The sequence below is a fragment of the Amblyomma maculatum genome, chromosome 3 (assembly GCF_055883805.1).
Source record: "Amblyomma maculatum isolate TAMU_Amacu chromosome 3, ASM5588380v1, whole genome shotgun sequence".
Lineage (NCBI taxonomy): Eukaryota > Metazoa > Arthropoda > Arachnida > Ixodida > Ixodidae > Amblyomma > Amblyomma maculatum.
The window spans coordinates 159645902-159665562 of NC_139346.1; the positions used below are offsets into that span (position 1 = coordinate 159645902).

Below are 19661 nucleotides of genomic sequence, written 5' to 3' on the forward strand. Positions count from 1 at the left end.
TTTTTTTTTTTTTTTAACGTCCGGAACGCTATGGAGGGAGAGATATGAAAAGTTAAGTTAATTTGATCATGTAAGGCCTGTTTTGATTGCATGTTAGAAGGAACCTTGCGGGAAAAGCCTCCCCCCCACACCCCTCTTTCTGTTTTGAGTGTACATCATGTCAGTGTAGCCAGCAGTGGCGACTTGCTTGTTGTCGGTCGCCCAAAAGCTCATGCATCGCCGCAGACGTTTCGGGTCCAGCATGCTTCTTTCAAAGAGCCCTACGCTCTTGCATTATAGCTACTGCAACATAAAAGTATTCGTAATTTATTTTGAGGCTCCTAAATGAAATAGTTTGTGATTCGAGCTTTTCGTATCATTTATAGAAAATCTCGTCGTGTAATTCGAGCAATTGAATGTCTTTTTTTTTTTTTGCTATTTTAGCACATCGCTCACATTAGCGGGCCACCGTGATTGGGTAATGACCTCCACATCACTAGGCTGCAGAAAGAGACGACGACACGTTTCTGACCTCCTCCGTCCACCACTTTCTCTCAGCACACACGACTTTATTGTTTTGTATAGCCGAAGAAACAAGATTGCACTATTCTTTTTGAGGTGCACTAAAAATTTTGCTTTTCAGAAATATAAATTTCCGCCTCCTTCAAAAAATGAACATTCGTATTCAAGTTTCCTGACCGAAATTACTTGTAAAAAATTTCGTACACACAGTATGAACCAGGTAAATAAACGCTAAATAACGTTATAGCCGAGCTATAAATTTTAAACCGATAGCGTTAAAGACCTCGTTAACCGAAAACCCGGCGCAGGCCTTGTGAGCGAAATATCAGGAGAACGGCGCTGGCAGGTGATAGCTGGCAGCTGACATGGCCGCGCACTGATTGGTTGTAGGGTTGTGTGACGTCACGTTTGGCAGGAGCTGCCAACTCTGGCCTCTCCTTTCAAATGACATCGAGGGTGATATTCACGTTACCCCTAGGCCACGCAGGCACGTTCATACACCTTGGTTACAGGGGGGGGGGGGGGGGGGGGCTTTATATATCGGCTAGTAGCCTACGCTATCGCGTCATACCCTTAAAGGCAGAGCTTAAGTGGCCCCCACAGTTTTTAAAATAGATAATATATACGATGTGATAACACATACCTCTATAACGGTCCGGCGCGCTTTCCGTATGTAGCGGTAATGAATAAGATGAATTAGTACGGAGTTAAATTGCCCCAGATGACGAAAAAAATGTTACGATGTTAAAACATTGTACTTACGAATAAGACCGACATTCATGTAAGTTTAGCGGGCATACCGATTTGTAGAATGCAAGGTTCTCCCCTTAATTCATACTTGCTCCTTTTACAAGGTTGTAGGAATCCATTTTTTTTTTCTCTAAATGGCCTCGTCTTTTGCACTGATCGTGATTTTCGAGGTTCTTCGCTACGTTCTTGTTCTACAGTTAGCTGTCAGTTAATCCTTCACTTTTTCAGTGTTGTAACATTACGCGATAGCGTATGGTTCTATTGAACAACCGACGCGATTGTAGTCCCGCGGCAGTCGGAAAAATTTCCAGAAGTTTCAAATAGAGCTAAAGAAATTAATGGGTGCAGCGGGCGTCCAACCGAAGCTAAAATTGGCGAGGAGATTCCTCTAAGAAGGAAGTGGGTATTTTAGAAAATAGAAGTTATTCGTTAAAATAAATTTGTCGCTTTTGGTGCTCAAACCCAGGTCCTCTGCATGCCAGGCCGGCACGCAAAGCATATAGACCATTATTGCACTCAATATATGCAATATTCACATGAGAATTTTCAGCCGTATTTCACTGAGGTAGTATGACTAAAATTCTTTCAATGACTTTAATGATTCCATCTGCGGGATCAACAAGTTTTGCAACTTCGCAATACCATACAATGGCTTCCTTAAAGTATTCTTTCACTGGCCGTGCGTTCTGCGTGACGCACACCATCCGAATTCTCCATACACTATGCAGCCCCAGCGCCATTACAGGATCATATGGAATACCGTTTTCAGTCGGGATATGCCTGAAGCTGTGAAGGTTAGGCAGAAAATCCTTCTTATGAGTTCTTTGGAGAACTTCGAAGAAGAAAACTGCGTCCCAGCAGTCCAAGAAAACATTCTGAATGGTTTCGTCTTTTCTGCAGGTGCCTTACAGTGGACTTCCAAAGGCACAAAAATTCCATCCTCTTGCAACCGCAAGTAAAATCCCGCTATGTAGGGTGACAATGAATGTTTTAGATGCAGGAGTAGTGTCCTTTTTTTTAAAACTCGTTTTAAAACTACTTGACCTGGGCCTACACTGTGCATGGCCCTGTACAATAATGGATGGGGCAGTGAGTCACATATACGTCTGCTATGCTTTTTCTCGTCTCACATGACTAATATAATCAGGCGAAAATAGTGTTTAAAAACATGACAAGCTCATGTAACTTCTTTCAAATACCCACGAATAATTCTTTGATAAGAATGGGATGTAATGTATTGACTGCTCAGTCTCAGCTGAATCACAGCACGTAAAAAGAGTCCTTAGCATTCCTATAAAATATAATCTGGCTTTCGCACAATTAAGTGGCATATACCAAGACCTCCAACGCGTACGCTTCGAGGCAGATTAGTTCGACTTTCCCTTTCCCAAAAAGGAACCACACACAAGCACTGCGAACACCCCATGCAACTTTTGCACATTTATTTCTGTGCAGTGTTTCTTGCGTCACGTGCCATAGCTTGCTGACGAAAAACAATTTGCTAACTGTGGCACTTACAAACATTGAGAGGTTATCTATATCGAATCCTGCTGTTTCTCTCAGTTCTGCAGCCCTATTTCGCAAATAAAACTCGCTATCAGCGCAAAATGTAAGAGAGACACCTAAGTATTTAGGTGTAGTTATTGTCCATGATACGTTCGCGGAGGCGCACGGAATCCAACGCCGTTCACCACACCAAAATCCTAAGCACGTTCCCTATTTGACCACACTTCCACTTGTTTCGAAGAAAGCTAACTTTTCGAGCAATTAACTCACAAAACACTCTCGTAATTAGAGAAGAAAACAGCAACACCATCGGCGCATGCCTGCACACAAACCTCTCCTTCGAGCAGTCGAAATCCTGCGAGGCAGTCAATTGTTTGCGTTGATACTAATACAGAATGGCTCAATCTCGATGCAAAACAAAAATGTGATAGAGAACATTCTCGGTACAAAGATATTGCGACCCGAATTCTGCAATCTTCCTGTTCAAAATAAGGTGTGTTGTGCATTCACTGTAAACCATTTTGACTCCATTGTGAATTATATTTCTAACATTGACGTGCTCTATCACGGAAAGAATATTGAGGGAACGGTCAAACGCATTTTCCAAGCCTACTTAAAGCATTGCAACGATACCACGATATCACATTTTGAAGCCTTCCCGCTTATACTTTAATAAAAATGTTATTATCTACATTCGTTAGAGGAGTCGGCTGATAGGATTTAACATGTCTCAGCTTCGTTGGATCATTTCTTTAGATATTAGTTCTGCATAGGAGAATGAAAATGAAGGTGAAAGGAGTTCCTTATTATAAGCTTCGTTAAAAATATTCGTTAAAACGGGTGGTAGTTTGCTTTTTCATCTTTTATAAAACGCAGCAGATAATCTACGCGGTCTTTGAGATCTAACAAGGTTAAGGTCGTCCATGGCTTTGGACATGGCTTTGAAGACCTCGGCAGCGGAGAATTATTGTTCCAAACTTTCTATCACATATCCACTTTCAGTATTAAGGGCAAATATTCTGCCCTGAAAGAGCCATTGCCTAAGGCTAATGGGAAAAGAGTCCATAGTAATACTCGTAAAATGCCTTTTCAATAGACATAGCATTATTTGTTAGTTGTTACTAAACCATTATGGTCTATTTGAGTGATCATATTACCTTGCCCATTTCTCCTATCAAGGCATAGAGCAATTAGTCCGTACTTTGACGACGTCTCAAACCCAGATTGACCTCTACTGACCTTAGCGCCTTCTCTATACGCGCCCCTTTAGCATGTCTGATCCGCCGACCCTTCGCGTGGCCTTTCCGCATAGAACATGAAAGGTCGATGGATCCAGACATGTTAGAGGGGTATACCTAGTGAGCGCGTTGTGGCACGTATGACCTCTACACTAAGAATTTTTAGAAATTCGCGGAATGAAAAGGCGGTGCTAAAGGCACTATCACGTTTGCTTTTGAGGCGATTCTTAATTAAGCGTCTTCCTGATTTCTTTTTTGTAGAGCGACAGGTCAAAAACTTCCCAACACTGACCTGCCGCGATGGCGCAGGGGCCACGGCACAGAGGGCGCGCCGTTCACTGATCGCAAAGGTGCCTTATAGGGTCCCTGTGGCGGCGGCAGCATTTTCATGGAGGTGAAACTTAAAAATTTTGCAGCTTTAGGCATAGCTCTCCTAAGTGACTCAGCAAAAAAATATCGTCCCTTATTTGACACCCTATAAAAGTTAGTTTGTTTGATGGCCGAGATTTATCATAGGTTGTAACTGACAGCTAGATTAGTTTTTTTGTAGGACGGATGTTTGCTGTTTCGAATTGGCACAGATCAGTGCGCTACAGGAGCTATTGTTTCACAATCTTCCACTTGGTCATTATGGTAGTGCTTTGGAATACCCTCGCTTTACTTGCTTCAGCTGCTGCAGTGCTGGTCCTTTTTCAGAGCATATTTTATCTATTCTAGTTAAGAGATCCAGTGAAAGTGATGCCAACACAGGCACGCCAGAGTTGACTGTTTGAAGACTTGCACTAAATGTAAATTAGTTTGTTACTGTCAAATGGGCTTTCACGTCCGGTCAGAAATCGAGACATTAGGTGGGATGTTTTAACTCTTTTTAAAGCGGTTTAATTTTTCGGGCCTTCTTTGACACCAGATACTCCACATTTATGCAATGGCAACATCCTTAAAGCTATCTCTGCGCTTTCCAAACATGGGATAACTCATTCTCTTCCCGTTGCTACCTTCAACTTTGATATTAGAAAGTTATGTATATCCCCCACATCTTTCAGCAGATGAATGTATCGGGTAAAGTTCTGGACCTAAATCATTCTTGCAAGGTCAGAAGCAGGCATTCAAAGTTCGTGTCGAGAGTTTATATTATAGTAAGTCGATTAATCCTCAAATAAGCAGCGTTCGAGTGGCGTAATAAGGGAAAGAAAATGCGCGTAAAAAAAAAAATCCAATAACTTGAGATAGTCCAACCGAGAAAAAATCTTGTTCCAAAGAGATTGTTGTACTAAAAGCGCAAAGAAATTGCTTGTAGCTGCCTAAGTGGCAATGAGCACGCTTTCTTGCTACTAGGACTGCACACCCAGCCCCGCCAACGCATTAGCGATCTCGCGTGTGGTGAGGCAAAGCTCTGTTCGCCATTTTGAGACTGGGTAGTTGGTAGCGGTGCTGTTGACGAGCAAGATGTTCTCGTTGCTACCAAAGGGTGCCCATTCCATGGCTCTAAAAAATAACAAAAAAAAAGAAAAAAACAATACGTTAGTACTCGTTTTCACAAAATTCACCTGTGGCATACAAAACCAATGCCAATGAAACTTAGTGGAAGGTAATTGCGTGCATTCAGTGTCCTTACACATTCCCCCCTAGCTCTCGGTCGCAATATCGCGCGTTTAATAAATGCACTGCGCCTTATTTCTATCGCCAAGAAGTTTCGCCTCAGGGCTGGATTTGCATGTGTGACGAGTCGCCAATATGAAGCAATTATCCCCGATAAGGCTAGAAAGCATTAAGGCTTCCCGTGTTATGCTCCCGTGTAAGGCATCCCGTGTTAAGGCTAGAAAGCATTAAAGTTGTATTGCTAGGCAAACACCGGTTCTGCGTGGGAAGGTGGGATAAAATGATTCGTTATGCACCCTAAACTTTCAAACCTCGCTGGTTTAAAATTATAACCTACAGCGTCTTTCAAAGACAGTGCGCTGTCGGCATTTTTTTTCTTTGTTAGAGTCTACAGATTGTTAGGACATCTCTGGCAAAAGACTAAAACCTATCATAACGTTGAAAAATAAGCGGGATTCGACGATCGCCAACGCTAAAGCGGATGGCGGCACGTGTGTGCGTGCTATTCTTCGGAAGCTTCCCGTAATAAAAAGGTGTCAGCGCGTTTTGCACCGTTCCTGTCCTTACTTCACGAGACACGATTGCGTATTTCATGAGAGAAGATTGAAATGATAGTGAAAAACAGCGCGGGAAAACGGGACGAAAAGAGACACAACACAGCGCTTGTGTTGAGTCTTCCTTCGTGCGTTCCGTTTTGCCGCGCTGCTTTTGACTGCTAAGCAATAACAAATCGCCCAAATCGCAGCCTTACTTATAATGAAATCCGTCTTTACTTTCCCTACTGAAACAATTGTATAAGGCAATAACTTCACATTTTCTCACACAATCTCACTCAATTCGCATAAGAAATCACATACAAGTCGCATATAATTGCATAAGGTCTCATAGTTCCTTGTACATTATCATAAATTATGTACAATATTTTATGATAATGATCTGCACCGTATGAGAGTCTATGCGATTAGAAGAAATTTTATGAGGTTATTGCCCCTTAGAACTTTTGGTTTTTCAGTAGGTTAATTAGAATCGAGTCTTTGAAAACATGCTTAATGCTGCTTTTTGGGCCGCGTATTTCATAATGTTTGCCACCAGCAGAAACGCCCGTCGGGTGATATATGTCTGCAAAACAGCTACACTTGGTGTGCTGACAAGAGCAGTATGATGAACGAGCTCCCTGCGTATAACTATTCTCTCAAATCAGTCCTTGGGATTGCAAAGTGAGCTTTTCAGCGAGTGTCCAGCGATAGCGTGTCAAGAAGTGTCTCCACGAAGAGCAATTTAACAACGTAAGCTGGGAGTGTGCAGCGAGGAACATTTACGTCGAGAGCGCATCTCCGAAAAAAATTGCCATCTTAGACAATCGAATAGCTAAATGTCAAACTAACACTAGTCCTGGCTACACAAGCGCTGGCTACTGAATGAATTTTTCAGCTTTTTTTTTTACTTAATGTCTGAAGTAAACGTTCGACCTTAAATATCTAAAATACGTAATGTGTGTGTTTTTTTTTGTTACAACCGACCGATTAAGGAAGCAAAAAAATAAAATAAATAAAACTTTGACTTCTACCAGCTAGATCAGCATCGAGATATGAACTAAGACGTAGTCATATATTATAGAGTATGTCTTCTCATAAGAGAGTTTCGTCTTACGACAGGAATAATGAAATTTGCGATTTGACAAAGAAAAGAACAACATAGTAAACAATGGATGCAAGACCCGAATTCTAGTTCCATCAAACTGAGTTAGAATGAGGATAAAAGATGGTTAGGCAGCTGGGTGCTAAAGTTGCTGAGAAAATCTGCCTTAATACGCCTCAAATGCATGCAAAAAGAAAGGAATAATTGCATTTTACTATACATAGGGGATCTTGCTATACACTCCACTAATGCAGATACTCGTGCCCATACAGGTAAAGAAGTATGTGGACCACCCGTCTAGGAAACAAATACCCGCTGAGTTGAATCTATTAGTTGAATCCGCCATTCACAGCGGAGTAAATGTAGTAAGAGTGTAATTACTCTATTTTCACCCATCCAAGCGGTAGCCACGCCACTACAAAGTGGTACCGCTTTTTTTTTTTTTTTTTTTTTTTTTTTTTTTTACAGAAACATTGCAGCTGCAATAAATAGTCATTTTAGTCCGCGAATTATCCCCATTTCGAGTTGACCAGTTCGCTCGCCTACCATCCGCTAGCCACACTGGTTATATATTTAACGGGCAGATCGACTGCCTCGAATAAGCGGTGGTATCGGCTTTTATATCAGTAACCCGGAAAATTTTTAATCGGCAGAAATGTTATTTGAAAGCTACACAGTTTTCCATTTGCAGCTTTAGTGGCTGCAATTAAGCAAGTGCTGCAGAATGTCTCCTGCACCAAACCAAAATCACGGTAAAGGGAAACACGTTATAAGCGTTATGGTAGCGTTTCGTGGTGTATTTTCATGCGGCAAATTGACAGATGAAAACGAGACTTTCAATTTAAATAACCTCGGCGATGTTAATAAGCGGCGGGTTACGAGTGCCACTGCTAGCGTTTAATCTGAAAGAAAAATCAAATAGAATGACCCTAAGGGTACTACATTGTACGGAGGCCTGAAAAGGAGCTCGACTCGATTTGGCCATTGGAAAAATCCCCACGCTGACCTCATTCTCTCTCAAAAACTCATTTCGAACATTTTAAGCCCTTCAGGTACAGCCTATGGGATGTTATGTAAGGTTTCCCAGGCTTGATCCCGGCTGTGGGTCGCTACAATAGATAACCACCTTCTAATTTTACTTTCCACCTGTCAAAATAATTTCACCCTGTTGCACCAAATCATGTATATTTCAATTCGATCAACGTTTTTCCTACTAGTGCTCCAATATTGGTGCGGAGAGTATATATACATAATAGACTCGCCTACAATCTTATTCTAGTCACTGTGTTCTGTACGCCAAACAGCAATGCGAACGGTTCACCTAAGGTTGCTTTCCGCAGACCAATATAGCGAGCGATTCAGGTCGTCCCACGAATTCCTGCTTGATAGTAGTAAAGGCCCGAAAGTTAAAAGACGCATTTCTTTATTTTCAAAGTTTGCCTACGGATCAAGCATCCATAAAACAAGACAAAACACTGTGCAGCAATTTTACGTTTGTCTGTGTGTACTGGTCACCGATACTCTTAAATGTTTTTTTTTTTTTTTGAGTAGTAACTTTCTTTGTCGGTTACTGTATTCGCGATATTACCTAAGCACATATTTTGCTCCTTACAGTATGTGTTAAAAAAGGATAACGCACTTACCCTGTCTTTATAAACGTTATCATTTGAGTTATATAATGGTCTGGCGTAGAGTCACCAGTGTCTGTGATGACATAGAACCAAACATTGGCCAACTTCTGCGTAGCCACAGCTGCAAGTTCTTCTAGCGGGCAGTGGTAGATGGCATCGACGAGAAGCTGGTGGATTTCGTACTCATCCAAGCCTTCCAGAAGCGCTTTGGCTTTGGCGGAAAGGTGCTCGAATACGGCGCTTTCATTCGTACCAGCAAAGAAGCGAGCGATGCGAGCGAAAACAGCTTCGGGCACGGAACTCTCTGGAGCTGTCGTGGATTTCAGCATGCTGGTGACGGCTTGATGACCTTCTTTTCTGTAGTACCCACACAGAATGCTCACTCCAGACAAGGACCTGCCGACGGCGTTGTCAAGAGAGGAGCCGAATAACGCCATGGGGCTTATATCCCTGGAAGGCACAAACTGAAACGGAGAGAATGACCGGCTCTTCACCAGGACGTCCTTCCAGTCGCGTGTCCTGAGGCAGGTCAGAATGCTGTCGATGCTATCGTTAGTGTCGGTACACGCGAGACGATTGCCTAGAGAGATCGCGTTTTGGGCACCATTCCGTGGTAACAGAGACGTTGGCGACAGGCCGTGCACGATGAGGCGCTGAATGTACGTGTTCGAATCGGGAGTGCTGAGGAAGACTGTGGAAAGGATTAAGCTGCCCGCGCCGAGGCCCAAAGCGACAATCTCCGTAGGGTTCCCGTGAAATGCGGCAATGTAGGCACGGATCCAAGACAGAGCGACAGAGACATCGGTGAAGGCTACGTTGCCTGGTGCTTGCTCCGAGGTGGAACTCAAGTAACCCAGTACTCCTAGCCTTACGTTGGGAGCCACCACAACGAGGTCTCCGTTGGCGGACAACGTCCGCCAGATGTTGTCATAATCAGCCACGCGTCCTGTCTGGAACCAGTCCGAGGGCAAGACGATGACGACCTTCTTCAACGGGTCAGTAGGTCGGCATGTGAACGGAGCCCAAATGGAGAGCTTCAGGCAGTCCTCGGAGCCTTCTGGCTCAGATGCGTTAAACGCCATCTGGGCGCACGGAGGGCCGTGTGTGTAGGCCTGTAGCGTGGTGTTAACGCTGAGAGGCGGCGCTGGGACAGCTGGACCAAAACGGCCTTTGCCCGCCGTGGAAGCCCCGTAGTGTATGCCGAAAAACTGCCGAACAGAAAGCCCGGAGCGCTCGGTTTTAACACTCTTGAGTCCAAACAATTTGCCCTCCCCCAGTTCCAAGGTGAGCTGACTGGATTGATCGACGCAAGCAGGCATATTGGTAGCAGCATCTGAGGAGTCCAATGTGCCCAATCTTCTCTTACCGGCGTTGTAGAGGGGAAACAAGTAAATGAATCCAACGGTGGTTATTACAAGGATTGTCATAATGGAGACTACGATCGTTGTCGCACGATTCCTGAAAAAAAAAAAAAAGGAGAAGCACCGTAAGCAAACTACGGCATCTTCGCACAGTCACGTTGTCCTTAAGCCTACGAAAAGATGAGTCACTTGTAAATGTCGTCAAGCCGACGAGGAGCGCTGCGCATTAATGCGTATTATTACGAAAGAAAACCTTGTTTAATAAATGCCGTATACGAGAATTGCGGACTGACCGTGTGGGCAGAGAATATCGGCAAAGCGTGTCGGCACGAACTGACACTAAAGTAAAAAAATAAATAAATAAATAAAATAGGGAACACTACAGCGACTTGTTTTGGAAGTCACCCCAGAACAAACAGATCAGCTTACCGTGCCCACGAACGAGAACATTATACTGCCTCCGCTTTATTGTTATTGCACCCAAAATATACAACATGCACTCAATAGCCACACTCTATACTATACCGCCGAAGCCGATGTAATATTGCAACACTATGCATCGTCGCCTTCATCACGTTTCATCTCCGTCCCTCTTTCATTTAATTGAGGTACGGTAAATACGCTGTGCAAATGCGCCATCTGGGCGAGTATAGGCCAGGTCAGAGAGGGTAGCGTCGAGCGAATCTACCAGGTGGCGTGACAAAAGTTACAATGCTCTCGCATTCTTGCACGCAAGAAGACTTGAGTGCACCCCTGCAATTTTTCCTGATCTACTGGACTATGTCTTACAATATTAAGGCGAAAGCCTATAATGGCTCATGTTGTCGTGGACAAAATGAGTCCCGCTTTTGCGGCGTTTTTTTGATTAGCCGAGGCGGGATGCCGTCATAGAGGTCTCGACCAATCACAGAGCACCACCACAGTATGCGCCAATGCGGGCTTTATATGGCCATATGTCAATCAATGATCAAGTACTAATTAATGAATCAATTAACCATCAATTGTTGACTAATTAAGGAATCTAAAATTAACTCATAATTGATTAATTATTTGCTTAAGTAATTAACGATTACCTACTTAATTACTGATTAGCTATTGATTACATTATTAATGACTAATTAGCGTCAGTTGCATAGCAGAATCAGTCTTTCGAATTTCACTACTTTAATCGCTAAAGTCCCTCGTAATTTTTTCTCTCTTTAAATGAAGGTTGAGAAGAAGCCTCATTCATAAGAAAGGGGACTCTAAGGACCTTAAAATTACAGACCAATAAGCTTACTGTCTGTTACGTATAATGTATTTACTAAGGTTATCGCTAACAGAATCAGGACAACCTTAAGACTGCAGTCAAGCAAAGGATCAAGCAGGTTTTCGGAAACGGTACTCTACTATCGATTATATCCATACCATCAACCAGGTGATAGAAACATTCTCGGAATATAACGAGCCCTTATACATAGCATTCAATGATTACGAAAAAGCATTTGACTCAGTTGAAACTTCGGCGGTTATGCAGGCATTGCGAAATCAGGGGGTTGACGAGCCGTACGTGAAAGTGCTGGAAGATATATATAGGGACTGCACAGCAACCATAGTTCTGCATAAAGAAAGTAACAAAATTCCCATAAAGAAAGGTGTTAGGCAAGGAGACACGATCTCCCCAGTACTATTCACAGCTTGTTTAGAGGAAGTATTCAGAGACTTGGAATGGGACCAGCTAGGGATAAGGGTAGATGGAGAATACCTCAGTAATCTGCGATTTGCTGATGACATTGCCTTGCTAAGCAACTCGGGGGATGAACTGCAAATAATGATTGATGACCTAGACAGGAAAAGTAGAAAGGTAGGCTTGAAAATCAATACGCAGAAGACTAAGGTAATGTTCAACAGCCTTGGGAAGGAACAGCAGTTTACATTAGGTAGCGAAATACTGGAAGTAGTAGGCGAATATGTCGACTTAGGACAGGTAGTAACCGCAGATCCGGACCATGAAAAGGAAATAAGAATACGATTGGGATGGAGCGCATTTGGCAAGCACTCGCAGATTATGACTAGCAGCTTACCGGTATCGCTCAAGAGGAAAGTATACAGCAGTTACATCTTACCTGTACTCATCTATGGGGCTGAAACGTGGAGGCTAACCAAGAGAGTTGCACTTAAGTTCAGGACAACCCAGAGGGCTATGGAACGAAAAATGGTAGGGGTAACATTAAGAGATAGTAAGCGTGCAGAGTGTGTCAGAGAAATAACTCAAGTTACTGACATTCTAGTGGAAATTAAGAAGAAATGGGCATGGGCGGGACGTATAGTGCGGAGAGGATAACCGATGGTCGCTTAGGGTAACAAACTGGATTCCAAGGGAAGGAAAGCGTAACAGGGGGCGGCAGAAAGTTAGGTGGGCGGATGAGGTTAAGAAGTTCGCAGGGGTCAAGTGGATGCAGCTATCACAGAACCGGGTTAAGTGGAGAAACATGGTAGAGGCCTTCGCCCTGCAGTGGGTATAGTCAGGCTGATGATGATGATGATGATGAATAACTGGTTCACATAAAAAAGGAAGGACACAGTATCTGTCACGTTGCTCTGTAGACACCTGACCCGCGCCCTGAAAGAAGGGAGAAAGGTGGGAGTGAAAGTACAGAGAGACAGAGAGAGAGAGAGAGAGAGACAGGTGCCGTAGTGGAGGGCTTCAGAGTAATTTCGACCACCTGTGGATCTTTATTAAAACGTGCATTGACATCGCACAGAACGCGGACGCCTCTCCGTTTAGCTTCCATCGAAACGCAGCCGCTGGCGGTCGGGATCCGAACCCGGGAACTCTGGCACAGTAGTCAGGCATCTTAGCCTCTGCACCACCTCGACGGGGCAAACAGTGAAGGGCTGCAGAGTAATTTTGTGCACTGATACCTAACAGCACACGGACACCTCTCCTTTCCACCTCCATCAAAAGGCAAACGCTGGAAGTCGAGTTCGAAACCAGGTACTAAGGTACAGTACTCGAGCTTCTTAACCACTATGCCATCGCGGTGGGACCCTAACATAGATGGGGTTACTCCTTATAGAGGAGCATATCCTCATTAGTACAATAGACTTGGTTACAAGAGAATCGATCACACTGTTATAGTTTGCCCGAAACATGAGCTAACTCGTTTTTTTTTGCTCGAATCATAACAATGTGAAACCAATTCTCTTGTAACGAAGTGTCTTGTACTGATAAGTTCCCCCAGACTGTAAGTTCTCTTCTTGCGTGTCCCTGGGCAAAGTGGAATATCACACGTATACAATAAACGTGAAGACACTGTCAATATCTTCGTTTAACGTGCACCCATCACACTTACGCCGCTACGGTGCTTTTCGCTTGTGCGACCGTGGACGTGGCGACGGACAAGACTCGTTGGGTTGCAGCCGCCGACCACTTGGACGCGGGTGCATCTGCCTTCTCGTTGACATCGTTCTCCGCTGTGGTGTCGGCCGCTAACTGCGGTAGAAAAAAAATTGGAGGACGCTTAAGCTTCGCCTTCAAGAGTGGAACGCGATAGCGTTATTGCACCTCGTTCGCACCGCCCACTCATTCGCTCGGTATGCTGTTGAGTCACACAAAGACAGTTTTCATACTCAACACTTCTAAGTGCACTGTAGAACTTTTTTCTAATTATTTGTTCAAACAAGTGCTTCTCACAATCTACATTATCGCACTGTGTTGTGCACACTACAACGTTTCTTGCTCCCGTGTTCCTATGGCGTTCACACGCACTGAGTATGTCGGTCAGTCGCACATCGCAAGGGACGCTTTCCCAGCAGAAGCGCTACGGCGCAGCGATCACGTCAGAGGCGTCCGGCATCAGACGCTGCACCTAGCAATCGCGCTGTGAGCGGAAAGAGGAGCCGCGTCGCCTAAACACCACTGCTCGAGTGACGCACGCTGGATGTTGGAAGGGCAGAGAGCGAGAAAACTTATTAAACGCAAGGGTATTGGGGCATCCTCGCCCCGGTACCCGCGGGGCCCGAAGGGGAGAAGCGGGTGAGCGAAGATAGTGATCTAAAGAAAGGAAAGTCGCTTGATTCTACAACCCGTGAGGGTGCACGGCGAAACGTCAGGGGCGAGTGGCGCGCCACGTGTCGGGGCAGCACCGCACATTGCGAGGAGGGGTTCTTCTGTGTTTTGCCGCAAGATGGCTCTGCATGTGCGCAGAGCGCAGAAGAAATGTAGCGGAAACGTACTTCGCTACTCGTGTAACTGCGACTTCTGTAAGTAACATGCTCATAATTACCGATATACACCGCAGTATAACGTTCTACGGCACGTTTCTAAGGCAACACCGCATTCACTAGAAGCGCTTTTGTACCGCTTTCAAGCATCGAACTCGTGGCTGAGTGGTAGCGTCTCCGTCTCCACTCCGGAGACCCTGGTTCGATTCCCACCCAGCCAATCTTGGAAGTTCTTTTTATTTATGAAGCGCATGCCGGGATTTATCGCTCACGGCCAACGCCGCCAACGCCGACGACGCCGGCTTTTCTGCGACACGAGCTTCTTAACGCTACCGCATTAAAACGGGGTTTCGTGAGGAGGAGCTCGTTTCTTACTCCTTTAAGGCGCGTCTCTGGAAACAAGGCATGGTCGAAGATGTAGAGAGAAAAAATAATTGGTTCACAGGAAGGGAAAGACGCAATATCTGTCACACTTGCTCTGTGAACTGGTTTATTTATAGGAGGGGAAAGGCACTGTAACTGTCTCACTTGATTTCTGTGGACACCGCAACCGCGCCGTAAGGAAAGGCAGGAAGATGGGAGTGAAAGTGGAAAGAGTGAAAGAGGAGCCGTAGTGGAGGGCTACGGAGTAATTTTGACCACCTGGGGATCTTTAACGTGCGCTGACATCGCACAGCACACGACGCCTCTTCGTTTCGCCTCCATCGAAACGCAGCCGCCGAGGTCGAGTTCGGGGAAGACTACGGAGTAATTTGGAGCACCTGGGGATCTTTAACATGCGCTGACATCGCGCAGCACACGGACGCCTCTTCGTTTCGCCTCCATCGAAACGCAGCCGGCGCGGTCAGGATCGAGCACGGGAACTCCGGCACAGTTGTCGGGCGTCTTACTAGTGCACCACCCCAGGATAAAAAATCCATAAGCCTGTATGCGTACTGTATATCCTGAATTATTTATTGCACGCGGAGCCGGACTGGAGGAAAACAATTAAAGACCACTGCAGAATCTACATTGCAGTAATGCGAAAGCACGGATGCTGCTGTTGGTTGCCTCTGGTTGCTTAGTAGCTAGATTCACTTATTGTTTGCCCATTTTAGTCTTAGGTACTTTCAAATTGCGCGCCGATAGCTTCTTATGCCCTTTTTTGGCTCTACTTCCGGTTGCGTTACATCACATCTACCTCACATTAATTCACTTCTTGTTTACCCCTTTTAGTCTTTGGTATACATTCAAATTGCGCGCCAATCCCTTCCCATGCCCTTTTCTCAGCTCTACTTTCGGTAGTGTGACGTCACATCCTTGACGTCATGTCCACTACAGCACATGTTTCTCTTTCCGCTTTCACTGCCCCCTTCCTTGCCTTACGGCGTGGTTCAGGTGTCCACAGAACAAGTGTGGCAGATACTGCGCCTTTCCTTTCCTGTGAACCAGTTATTCTAATTAATTACCTAATTATCTAATTGGCCTAATTATTTTTTCTGCAGCAACATTACGTCAGCCTCTATCGATTGACACCACCCATTAACCTCTACCGCTTCTAAATTACCTGCAACTGCTGCGGACACGAGTTTGCGGACGCGGTCTGCGGACGCGGTCTGCGGACGCGGTCTGCGGACGCGGTCTGCGGACGCGGTCTGCGGACGCGGTCTGCGGACAGACATCTGTGAACATAGCGAATTAGCGCTTTCGTGTTAAAAATGAAGACCAGAACTATAAAAGACGTCACGCAGCTCATGTTGAAGAGCTTCTTTCTGGTTAGCAGCAGCGACGCAGGTTGTCTGAAACGCGTGTATGCTTTCCAGAAAGCTTCCATCGCTTTCCATACAGTAAGCGGTGTCAGAAGCTCTGTCATTTGAACTATTTGACTAAACTGTGACCTCTACTGCGCAACAACGTGATCACGAGTGGCAGAATCCTATCCCATCACCATGAACGAGTCAAAAGTATGGTGGCGCAAGCTGATAACCGCCTTCCTTATCTCTGTTTATTTATTCTCGCAGAGTACAGAGTTCATTAAAAAGGGGGGAAAGCAATTCGCAGTAATAAGAAAAAAACAAAGCATAATATATAAAATAATCCAAAACACGACAGGTATTTTTTTACAACATAAAAGACTGATGAACAATAATATGAATTGGCGCACCAAAACAGCATAATCAGTCAGTTAATGAACGCAAACATCGTATTTACCGACACGCGCCGCCCTTTCTCGCACAATCACAAATTGCCGGACGAAGTCTGTAGCTTGCGCCCGACGAAGGCGCGTTTCTTGGTCATAATAATAACAATTGGTTCACAGGAAGGGAAAGGCGCAGTATCTGTCACACTTACTCTGTGGACACCTGAACCGCGCCGTAAGGGAAGGGAGGAAGGTGGGAGTGAAAGTGGAAAGAGAGAAAGGGGAGCCGCAGTGGAGGGCTACGGAGTAATTTCGACCACCTGGGGATCTTTAAAGTGCGCTGACATCGCACAGCATACGGACGCCTCTTCGTTTCGCCTCCATCGAAACGCAGCGGCCGAGGTCGGGTTCGAACCCGGGAACTCCGGACAGTAGTCGGGCGTCTTACCACTGCACCACCCCAGCGGGGCGCGTTTCGTGGTCATGATTTGCATTCCGGCGCACACCGTTCCCGACCACGAATTTGCCCATGCCATATATATTTATATATACAAAGTGAACAGGCGTCGTCATTACCGGTTTAATTCCACACGTATTCGATTTGGTTAACTCCAAATTTGAAAATTCGTAATAAACGGCGTGCGTCGACAGGGTTTTTGTTTTTGCACGTTTCCCAGAGGATAGGTTACACCGCCGTTTACGCGAATACGGAGTTTCTCGTGTAGACGTCACCAATGTGAGTGGAAGGGAAATTTTTTAACGAATTTTATGTTGACAGTAAAACATATGCCGCATTTAACTTATAATTGAACGTAGTCTCATGTGCGGTAACTATGTTTAACATGGTTAATGAAGGAAAAAGTATGCGCTGCAAGATCGTCACGAGAACGTGAACCATACGTCCAGAGTCACGCAAGTAGCTGCATCCTGGTTCATCACTGTGGCGGCCTATATAGTTATCTACCCACCTCTTCCTTAACGCCAATCTCAATGGGACGCACTGTCAAAAGGTTCAGCAACGTCAGCAAATCCGGCCCGTACATTTTAGACACCGAAATCGTGAAGAAGAGAGTCGGTTTTCCCAAATGCCTAATCAAGGCAAAAGGGCTGTTTTCGTATGGGGCCAATACTGCATATCATACTGCATAGCAGATAAAGAATCACAATACGAAATGAAGAACACAGGCAGAAATTGGTGGAGGGCGTGCTACTCCGCTCACTCATTCGAAAGAAAAAAAAAAACATTTACTGCGTTCGTTATACTGCATAATAATCGCATTTCTTTAGGTTATAAATAATAAAAGATTAACTTGAAACAAATGAATCAGTGTTTGGACAAAGACAGTGTTAGAATACTCTCCAAGCTTGCTGTGTACATGGCCGTGTAGATAGCGTGCCAAAGGTTGAAGTACACATTAACCCATACACTTTGTAATTTAGTTGTATGATAGATAATCACGTTTCTCTTTTTTTAAGATTAAGTGTAGTTTGCTGCCTATATCGGTTTACAGTGATATGAGAATATTGCTTTGTTTCTGAGCAATAAGTTCAGGAAAAAAACTCGATGTTTAGTTTATACAATGGTGCCGCGATTTTGTGATACTGCACCACATCGATGTCAATGGGTCGCACAAAACATGTTACAGCGGAAGGGGGAGCAGTCAAACACTGTCTGCATCAAATGAAGCGCTAATCAGGGAATGATTGGATGTCCTTTATTGAATGGGAATGCTCATGGCCATGGATGGGGATAAAGGGGAGTAGACAGAATCTTCATTGTTTAGGTCGTCACTCGAATCACATTGCTCTAACCAGGCCACTAAGCGAGCCATACCGTTCCCTTCTAGAAACTGATGCTAACACACAATCAGGGAACTAATTTGCTTACCTGTGACTTCAGTGGTGAAGTTAACTTGTTGGTCGCACTCTCCATGGTCAACTTGCGGTCTGTTGTGGAAAAGCGGTGGCTGCTCGGCTCTTTGTTAATCGTGTCCGCATCGCTGGTCACCTTCGATATCGGCGGCGACATTGTCGCAGGCGAGATAAAGCACTCAGCCGGAGACAGCAGCGTCTCGGATTTACGTTTGTATCGTGTGGATGGAGGTTTGTTAGATTTTTTGGAGCGCCTTGTGCCGTGCGATTTCCTGGTAGATTGGTGTTTAGAGACCAGCGTCGCCGATGCCTTTGACGCCTCGGCGCCCTGTCCTCCTGTCGAAGAAAAAAAATGGCTGAGGCTTAGCTTGGTTAAGCCTGGTCAGATGCGAAGCATATTGATTGCTAAACTCGGCTTTCCATGGTTACACTTGGCTAAACGTTTCTTGCATTGGTTACACGTGCTTTTACACGGTTTAAACTTGGAACGCACAATGTTTTCCCATCGCATAAAACTAGGTAATAGCATGACTCGTTCATCTCTAATCTAACTGTGTTACCGACACGCACAACGAACATGTCGTCCCCCAGGCCAACGATACTCGATTGCCACTACGCGAATATGTACTGCAAGCAAAAGCTCTTAGAACACCGACATGCTAAAGGAATCAACGATTTTGATTTCTTCGGCAACAACACGGTCGTATGGGAAAGCCTCCCCGTAAACTACCCGTGTCCAACCGGCTTGACGTGCACCAACGGTCGTTACGTCTTCATCAAGCATGGCTGTGAGGTCACCTCATGTATACCCTTCGAGCCATATCACCGCCATGGTGGTCCTTCCTATGTCGTGACGTCAGCGTATCACGTGGTGTGACGTCACCATACCACGTGGTCCGCACGGCGTCCAATCGCAGCCGACGGCGCGAGCCGGTCCCCCGTCTCTCCTCTGTCGTGACGTCAGCGTATCACGTGGTGTGACGTCACCATACCACGTGGTCCGCACGGCGTGCAACCGCAGCCGACGGCGCGAGCTGGACCCCCGTCTCTCCTCTGTCGTGACATCAGCGTATCACGTGGTGTGACGTAGCATTCCACATTCTTTGCACGGCGTGTAACAGTCACGAAGGGCTGTGGTTTACCTCTAGCAATATGCTTCGCATAAAAAAAATACTGGATGCTTAACATTGTCTTAATGTGAACATCAATTACAGCTTTGCTGACACGAAACGCCGACGCC

The 19661-nt window shown here is 45.2% G+C and overlaps 1 protein-coding gene across 1 annotated transcript; it reads right to left on the bottom strand.

Annotated features, from left to right (window-relative positions):
- Positions 1-5326: 5326 nt before the first annotated feature.
- Positions 5327-18578, bottom strand: LOC146196641 (acetylcholinesterase-like). Its single transcript, XM_084597048.1, has 4 exons — positions 18438-18578; positions 13560-13699; positions 8876-10321; positions 5327-5480 (listed from the first exon to the last, which is right to left on the bottom strand). Exons 1-4 carry the CDS (start codon positions 18576-18578, stop codon positions 5327-5329), a joined length of 1881 nt encoding a protein of 626 aa, XP_084453174.1.
- Between the last annotated feature and the right edge of the window lie 1083 nt (positions 18579-19661).

Coding starts and splice junctions, on each gene's coding strand:
- LOC146196641 (XM_084597048.1), bottom strand. CDS start 18,578: ATGTCGCCGCCGATATCGAAGGTGACCAGCGATGCGGACACGATTAAC. Junction 10,322..13,559: donor GCGAAAAGCACCGTAGCGGC/GTAAGTGTGATG, acceptor TTTTTTTTTCAG/GAATCGTGCGACAACGATCG. Junction 5,481..8,875: donor ATAACGTTTATAAAGACAGG/GTAAGTGCGTTA, acceptor GTTATTTTTTAG/AGCCATGGAATGGGCACCCT.